Below are 8,636 nucleotides of genomic sequence, written 5' to 3'. Positions count from 1 at the left end.
TATTATAAAATATATATATAAATGACGGATACATACCTCCAGCAGATGATGATGATGATTGTGGAGAATCCTCATCCACCAACGAAATGGATGCGATACCTGACGGAGTCACGCTATTTTGAAATACAATGTATTCGCTGCAGACGGTCTGATATACACGCTATTGAATCGAGGAACAAACGACGCACGTACCTGACGGAAAGATCATCATGGTTGTTCCCTACAATTCTTGCTAATAAAACAAGCGATAGAAAAGGCCCTCAGGCGCCTTCTGCAGGTATTTAAATACCCGCCACACATGACACAGACCCTCACACCTACCTCGGCAGCGCGTCACCACGCCACAACCCACAGACATAGGTATGACCAATAGGAAAATTGCGCCGCCCGGTGGGTGGAGAGCGTGACGACGATTTTATGGTTTATTATCTTTATGACTGTCATAAATAACGGCCATAAAAAGTGACCCCCCTTAATAGCCCCCGCCACATAAACCATTATATACTACTCCCAGTCTTCTGCATGATAGGCAAAGATACTGTCCACTATACTAACGAGGACAGCAGGGTCCTGATTGTTCGCCATGTTGATGGACACATGACGCTCTTCTGACATTCAGTGCTTTACACCCTTTACGTACAGTGGGTACTGAAAGTATTCAGACCCCTTTAAATTTTTCACTCTTTGTGTCATTGCAGCCATTTGCCAAAATCAAAAAAGTTCATTTTATTTCTCATTAATGTACACTCAGCACCCCGTCTTGACAGAAAAAAACAGAAATGTAGAAATTTTTGCAAATTTATTAAAAAAGAAAAACTGAAATATTACATGGTCATAAGTATTCAGACCCTGTGCTCAGTATTGAGTAGAAGCACCCTTTTGAGCTAGTACAGCCATGAGTCTTCTTGGGAATGATGCAACAGGTTTTTCACACCTGGATTTGGGGATCCTCTGCCATTCTTCCTTGCAGATCCTCTCCAGTTCTGTCAGGTTGGATGGTGAACGTTGGTGGACAGCCAGGTCTCTCCAGAGATGCTCAATTGGGTTTAGGTCAGGGCTCTGGCTGGGCCAGTCAAGAATGGTCACAGAGTTGTTCCGAAGCCACTCCTTTGTTATTTTAGCTGTGTGCTTAGGGTCATTGTCCTGTTGAAAGGTGAACCTTCGGCCTAGTCTGAGGTCCTGAGCACTCTGGAAGAGGTTTTCTTCCAGGATATCTCTGTACTTGGCCACATTCATCTTTCCTTCAATTGCAACCAGTTGTCCTGTCCCTGCAGCTGAAAAACACCCCCACAACATGATGCTCCCACCACCATGTTTCACTGTAGGGATTGTATTGGGCAGGTGATGAGCAGTGCCTGGTTTTCTCCACACATACCGCTTAGAATTAACGTCAAAAAGTTCAATCTTGGTCTCATCAGACCAGAGAATCTTATTTCTCATAGTCTGGGAGTCCTTCCTGTGTTTTTTGGCAAACTCTATGCGGGCTTTCATGTGTCTTGCACTGAGGAGAGGTCTCCGTCGGGCCACTCTGCCATAAAGCCCCGACTGGGGGAGAGCTGCAGTGATAGTTGACTTTGTGGAACTTTCTCCCATCTCCCTACTGCATCTCTGGAGCTCAGCCACAGTGATCTTTGGGTTCTTCTTTACCTCTCACACCAAGGGTCTTTTCCCACTATTGCTCAGTTTGGCTGGACGCCCAGGTCTAGGAAGAGTTCTGGTCATCCCAAACTTTTTCCATTTGAGAATTATGGAGGCCACTGTGCTCTTAGGAACCTTGAGTGCTGCAGAAATTCTTTTGTAACCTTGGCCAGATCTGTGCCTTGCCACAATTCTGTCTCTGAGCTCCTTGGGCAGTTCCTTCGACCTCATGATTCTCATTTGCTCTGACATGCACTGTGAGCTGTAAGGTCTTATATAGACAGGTGTGTGCCTTTCCTAATCAAGTCCAATCAGTTTAATTAAACACAGCTGGACTCCAATGAAGGAGCAGAACCATCTCAAGGAGGATCAGAAGAAATGAGCAGCATGTGAGTTAAATATGAGTGTCACTGCAAAGGGTCTGAATACTTATGACCATGTGATATTTCAGTTTTTCTTTTTTAATAAATTTGCAAAAATTTCTACATTTCTGTTTTTTTCTGTCAAGATGGGGTGCTGAGTGTACATTAATGAGAAATAAAATGAACTTTTTTGATTTTGGCAAATGGCTGCAATGACACAAAGAGTGAAAAATTTAAAGGGGTCTGAATACTTTCCGTACCCACTGTAGCTTACACATCATTTGCCTGTGCATGTAGTCCACATTTGAAAAGGTACATCAATGATAGGGGTTAAATTTGTCAAATTCCTTCTTGTGATTTAGAGCTTTGACATTCACATCAGTTAAATAATTTTGGAATGCCAGCTCTTTTTCCCACAGTACTCAACTACTGGCTGAACACACAAGGGGTTGCAATATATTTAAAGTACAGGTCAGTTGAAAAGAACACCGATCCTTGAAAAGGACCTCACCTGTTCCTCCAAACAGGGCTGAATGACACAGGGTGAGCAGGTTTGTCCTCCACCCAGACAACATCTTCCAGCTCCTTCTCAAGGTATTCCCTGACCATTTGGGATATACTGTGAGGTTGATAAAACATGCTGCAGTGTCCTTTCAGGTCCCCTGACATGACCTTCTCTGAGTTGCAATAGTTCACACATTGTATATATTGTATATTTACCCTTTTTCTAGCATTTACTTGTGCTTGTTAGGAGTCAGGCTGGCCGAGCAGTCTAAGGTGCTGCGTTTAGGTTGCGGTTTTTTCTGGGGGTTCAAATCCCACTCCTGACATGTCGGTAATGTTGTGACAACTTTGTGTTTCAGTTTGATTTACATCTCCATCTCATTATGGATGTTTGACCAAAATTCAGATATTGGTGACCCACCTTGTGACCATCTCTCATGAACTGTCAATGTGTCACTTCCAAAGTCCACTGGTGCATTTGTGTGTTACCAGAAATATCACAGACACTGTGTTGTCAAAAACATGTATCCATAATCAAAATAGGCAGTTGGAAGTCAAGCTTTTGTACCAGATGTTATTTTACTCATTCTTCTATTTACATGTTTTTAGATTTCAAAAGAGAAAACACACCGGGCTATGAGTGATGAGGAGTGGCTTTTACGCCTCCGTAGCTGCTTCTGGGACTTGGCCTGCGAAGGCTGGAAACAGACCAGCACCACGGCAAAAAAAGTGGCACGAGCTGTATCCGAAGGTAAAGCTGGACAGAGTGATATGAAGTGTAAATATAAATCATCCTAAAAGGGGACACATTCTTTTGATTTGTTGTTAAACTATATTACAGAGCCGACCTCGGTTTGTATCCCTTGTACTGCTCCATCTGTGGCCAGACCTTCTCCCAGCTCTGCGCCTGAGCATCTACATACTACACCAGTGGGGGATGTAGAGACTGCTCTTGGTGCAGAGTCTGACTGGCTCCCTACTGAGATGAAGAAGACCATACCACCTCAGGACCACAAATGGGTTTCTGCAGCTCTGTGGAAGCACCAGCGGATTCGCACTGACCTAAAACTCTGGTATGACCCACCAGAACCAGCACCCATTTACCATCAACCCCCCACTCCAGAGCGCTTCTTTGCCCACCGGCTTCTTTTGTGGATGCCATACCACCTATGGAAGGTCAGGCTGTTCTGCCCCATGTGTGGAAGACAGCTCACTGGTGCTGGATTCCACAAGAGAGCCCGCCTGGTTCTGGATGTCGACAGCTATTACCTGATGATCACAGAGACTCTCAGGTGCAATTCAGTTGGATGTAAAACAAATTACATCTCGAGCAGCAAGACCATCTTAGACCAGCTGGATTTGGCCCACAGGCTGGAGTTCAGTCTGATCCTCACACAAAAGTAAGTGTTATGAGAGGATTGGTCTACAAATGCTTGCACTGTAGCACATTAGAAAATAGCAGTGTTTCATATCTGTGTCTCTCCCTATGATTAATACAGATACGCTTGTGATATTCGGGTCATTTCTGAGGGAGAGAACCCTTGGCGACAGCCCCAGCCGTCTGGTCAGGCAGCTGAAGGAAAACCACAGTGAGGAGTGGCTTAAGCGTCACTGCCGGTACCTGGGGGCATACTCTGATTTTGTTGCCCAACCGAGCCTGCTCCCTGCCAACATCCAGGACCCTCCCAAGCCAATTGCTGTACCTACTCATAGGTGGATGCTAGCTGTGTACGGACGAGACATCCTGAATAGGCTGGATCACATCAAAGCCAGCATCACATCCACCTTTGGCAGTATCCTAAAAATGGACTCCACTAAAAAGGTATGGCTATTTTAATGCTTTTTTTCATGTGGTATACAAAAGTAAAATCAAAATGTTTAACATACCAAAGTTTGCTGCTTAAGTTTTTTAAACACAAGACCTATATGAACTGACTTTTATGTCTTCACTTGGACATACTAACCCAGACTGTCCCCAGACAACCCCAGACTGTGAGGTTTGCCCAAATAGTGCAAATCTAACATATACAAGACCAAATTGAGACAAAATCAAACTACATCTAACATGCTTTGATCAGACTGCTGTAGACAGCAACTCCTGAGGGTTTAATGCTAAAAACATGTGACATTACTTCTGAGTGTATAGAAAGACAACAACCAAAAGTAGTCGAAAATAGACTTGCCAGTGTTCTTGATTTTATGTGAATTTGAAATTTAATATTAATGTAAGGGTGTAAGACAAGTAAACAGCAATGCTTTATTTATGCACTCATGACTTTTCTGTGCTACTGCAGATCACCAGGAAGCTGTCAGGCACTGCTAAGGGGACTGCTTTATGGCTTTCATCTGTGAGCAATGAGGTGGGCCAAATCCTCATCAGCATGTTGACAGCTGAGGAGGGTCCTGGGCTGAACGCCATGGCTACTGGCCTAATAAATAGGTACAGCAGTGCTGGTGTGGCTCCCCCCCGTCTACTTTATATTGACACTGACTGTTGTAGGCAGGGTGGAGGACAGACCAAACTCAAGGAAACATTTGGTGGGTGGCCAGAGCCGATCATCAAGCTGGACATCTACCACGTCATGCGGAGGCTTGCGGCTGGCTGTTCAAATGATGCTCATCCTCTCTACCCCATCTTCATGGCCAAACTGTCGGGCTGCATCTTTGAGTGGGATGCCAGTGACGTCGCACTGCTGTGGCAAGCGAAGAAGGAGCAGCTAAAAAGGGACGGTGTACCTGGTATCACTGACAAAATAGTAGACCAGCACATCACTAAGGAGGACCTGGCTCTGCACTGTAGGAGGCAGACAAGAGGAGAGCAACAAACTGTCTTATTAATCGAACAGCTTCTGAATGAGCTGATGGGAATTAAAGGCAGAGATCTCCTAGGTGTGCCTCTCTTGGACCAGGAGAGGATGCAGCACATTCGACATGTCCAAAAAAGGCATGTTAAATGTATCCAGGATGAACCCGGTGTGCACCTCTACACTAAAACATGAAGCACTACCACCAAAGAGGGCATTATCCTGCCAAACTACAGGTGTGCCAGGGGAACTACTTCCCTTGAATCCTTCCACCGCCACCTGCACAGGTTCATTCCTGGTCAGTATTAATCACTATATGTAAACATGGTTTGAAATAATGGAAATAATGGCCTGGAAATAATGACACTTTGAGTGTTGTTCAAATGATCAAGGACAACAAATGTATCTAATTTATAGTTGATTTTATTACTTTGTGTGTGTGTGTGTTTTTTTTTTTTAAGGAACAAGTGCCAACAGCCTGAATTTCCAGCTTTACCTTCTTGAAGGCCTAAACAGATGGAACCAAGATCGTGAAGCAGCTTCCATCACAGTCAAGCCTCCATCCCTGTTCAGCTATTCAGGAGACCTTGTGCACTGTGTCAACACACACAGTGTCAAGGTGTTTGGAAGGAAGATGGTCCCTTCTTTTCACCTACCTGCTGTGTACACTGGTGAGTTTTACCTTTAGGCTAATAGACATAATGTAGAATACTGTTAGTGGGAATTTGATCATCTTTGTATTGTGCCTCCCAGGGAAACTGATAGGTATAGAGTACCTGTACCAGCAGACAGGAAGGGCCATGCAGGACATAAACCCTGACACAGAGGAGACTGACCAGATGCTGGAGGATGTAGGGACTGAGGAGGAGTTAGAAGATGAGGGCTTTGAAGATGCTGGTGTGGACCCTACTCTTGGGTTGTTAAATTTTACAACCCCATTCTCTGACCCATCCGCCGCCACCACAAGCACAGCCGGCATCACTGGAACTCCTATTCCACTGCCAACCACCTCTTCCCTGTTTCGCCCAGCACCCAATACCCTTCCAGCTCTGTCTGCATCTCCTGCCACTCCAACAGCACCTGAACAACAGCTGGTATGTCTTTATTAGCTGTGATGTGTCATAATCTGTTTTATGTGGTGTGAATTTTTTTAATGTCTGTTGCATCGACTGTTTTTCAGACTGTGGAACTAAGCACCAGTCTGCCTTCTGTTATGCCTGCTGTCACTACATCAGCCTCTGCTCCTCTTCTCCATACGACCCTGCCAGTCACTGTCTCCACTGTTACAGCTGCTGCCCCCCCAGGACTCCCAGCCATCATCCCAGCAGTCCCTGAGCAACATCAGGTAGGTCTTGTTGCAGCAGGTTGTACTGTGTCATCTGTGCTGTTGGTAGTATTACTTTTGATTTTCACTGTATTCTTTTGTTTACCAGGCTGTGGATGAGCGTGGTGTCCCAGGGACGGATCGAGTGGATGACCTAGCAGAATACTTAGTGGGACTGAGGACCCAAACTGGCCAGACACTCAGTAACCAGCAGGTCACCACCATTGTGTTCCTCTGGCAAAATCTTCTGCCATACGATCAGCAGCGTGTGGCTTATGCTGCTCGGCATCAGGTGCGGCTGACAACTGGCCGCTACAAACGTCCCAAACAAAAGGAGGACTTCACACCAGGTGTGGAGAGCATGACACGTTGTGCCTTAGGCTCAACAGGATCTCCTGCTCAGTGGCCAGACTGTAGTCGCCTCGTGGAGTTCATTTTTGTCAAGCTGTGCATCATCCATAAGAGCCCCAAAAAACAAGGCAGTTATGCTCTGACAAGATGGACTCTCATTCTCCAGGACTACAGTAAGATCAGGCAACTGGTCCTGGGAAATGGCACAGTCATGGACAGCACAACACTCCAGTTGTTTAATGTTAATCAAACAACTCTCATTCAGTGGCACAACAAGCAACTGAAGAGGCAGGACTGTGCCATTATACTGCAGGGGGTCAACTTGCCTGCTTCAACACTTCTTGCACCTGCTCCTCTCCCACCTGGACAGGTACGCCACACTGCTGCACCCCCACATCCTGGTCTTCCTCACCAGTACCACTTGCCTGCTTTTACAGTGGGGCAGGCAGTGCTCAAAAGGAGGTCTGCAGCTCCACCACAACCCTGTGCGCCACAGGCTGTAAGACCAAGGCTACAGGGTCAGAGGCAGTTATTTCCTAGGCAGGCACTTCCACCTACCTCTGCCTCTGTACACACTGTCCTCGACCCCATCCATGTTATCACCCCACCTCAGTTTGTGCGCCTGCAAGTCCCTGCACAGAGGCCGATTGCTCCTGCTGGACCTCCACCTCCACCTCCACCTGCCCGCAGAGCTTACAACCGGACAGTGGAAAAAAACAAATGTGGCCAGTGCAATCACCCTCGAACCAAGGAAAGTGGCCACAGCCAGTATTATGGACACATCTACTGTCCACATAATTCTCCTTTATCACTCAATCAGTGGATGGAGGATATGCGAAGGAAGAAGTCGCAGAAAAAATAAACTGTCTGTTGTAAATAGTTTATTGTCTGTTGTAAATAGTTTAGTTTTATTAGTTTTAGTTTTAGTCTTTTATTATACCTCCAAGTGTAAACTCATTCTATATACAATATATAGTTTCTTATTAGAGTTTTATAGTTTACTATTATTGTTATTATTATTTATTGTATTATTAATATATTGTTCTGTATAGTTATAGTGACAATTTTAGTGGTGTTAAATTATTTTGGATATATTATTGTACTATATTACCTTTGAAGATTATAATATTGTAAATGTTCTATATAGATTTTAATTATATATGTATATATATTTATATTTGTAATAAATTTGAATTACATTTTTCAGCATCTGAAGTGCTGTAATCCTTTATATAAAAATATTACTGTTCTTTTATCAGTGAAAACCGTAAAATATTCAGCATCTATAATAGCATACAATGACCGTCTGGTTGTAATAGAATAGATGTAATTGATATTTCTAAAGTTAATTATATGGAATTTCAAAGTTTAATGATACTTAGTACAAGTTGGAGTGAAACAAACACATGCTGCGGTCGGGGATTGAACCGCTAACCTTTAGATCTATAACTTTCCCCTGCTGTAGTGCAGCAAAGTGTTAAATTTTGGCTCAAATCTTACAATAACAATGAAAACTGCATCTGACAGCGTCAACTTGGTCAGACTGTAAGAGAACTTAAAAACTCTGAATGAATTTAGTTTTCTTTAAAATTTCCAATTTTTCCTAATTTTTTCCTCTTCCTCCTTCTTCCCACCCTCAGAAAGACTATTGTT

The 8,636-nt window shown here is 44.2% G+C and overlaps 1 protein-coding gene across 3 annotated transcripts; it reads left to right on the top strand.

Moving 5' to 3' along the window:
- The first annotated feature begins 2,270 nt into the window (after positions 1–2,270).
- On the top strand, positions 2,271–8,037 carry LOC113140248 (uncharacterized). Of its 3 annotated transcripts, none has more exons than XM_026324041.1 (8): positions 2,271–3,255; positions 3,346–3,904; positions 4,004–4,326; positions 5,005–5,606; positions 5,770–5,979; positions 6,062–6,402; positions 6,489–6,653; positions 6,742–8,037. In XM_026324041.1, the coding sequence occupies exons 5-8, from the start codon at positions 5,943–5,945 to the stop codon at positions 7,843–7,845; spliced, it is 1,647 nt and encodes a 548-aa protein (XP_026179826.1). In that variant the 5' UTR covers positions 2,271–3,255; positions 3,346–3,904; positions 4,004–4,326; positions 5,005–5,606; positions 5,770–5,942; the 3' UTR covers positions 7,846–8,037. The 3 variants fall into 3 exon arrangements, with proteins under 3 accessions (XP_026179826.1, XP_026179825.1, XP_026179827.1); XM_026324040.1 differs by having other exon boundaries at positions 4,799–5,606; XM_026324042.1 differs by lacking the exons at positions 2,271–3,255; positions 3,346–3,904; positions 4,004–4,326; positions 5,005–5,606 and having other exon boundaries at positions 5,728–5,979.
- The last annotated feature ends 599 nt before the right edge of the window (positions 8,038–8,636 follow it).

This window comes from Mastacembelus armatus, unplaced genomic scaffold (genome assembly GCF_900324485.2).
Source record: "Mastacembelus armatus unplaced genomic scaffold, fMasArm1.2, whole genome shotgun sequence".
NCBI classification, from domain to species: Eukaryota; Metazoa; Chordata; class Actinopteri; order Synbranchiformes; family Mastacembelidae; genus Mastacembelus; species Mastacembelus armatus.
The sequence above is the reverse complement of the archived record's forward strand: the minus strand, read 5'-3'. Positions and strand labels throughout refer to the sequence as shown.

What these genes read in the sequence shown, in the direction of transcription:
- LOC113140248 (XM_026324041.1), top strand. Translation starts at nt 5,943, where the DNA reads ATGGTCCCTTCTTTTCACCTACCTGCTGTGTACACTG. An exon ending in CCTACCTGCTGTGTACACTG is followed by an intron (nt 5,980 to 6,061) that starts GTGAGTTTTACC and finishes TGTGCCTCCCAG; the next exon opens with GGAAACTGATAGGTATAGAG. An exon ending in CAGTCCCTGAGCAACATCAG is followed by an intron (nt 6,654 to 6,741) that starts GTAGGTCTTGTT and finishes TTTGTTTACCAG; the next exon opens with GCTGTGGATGAGCGTGGTGT.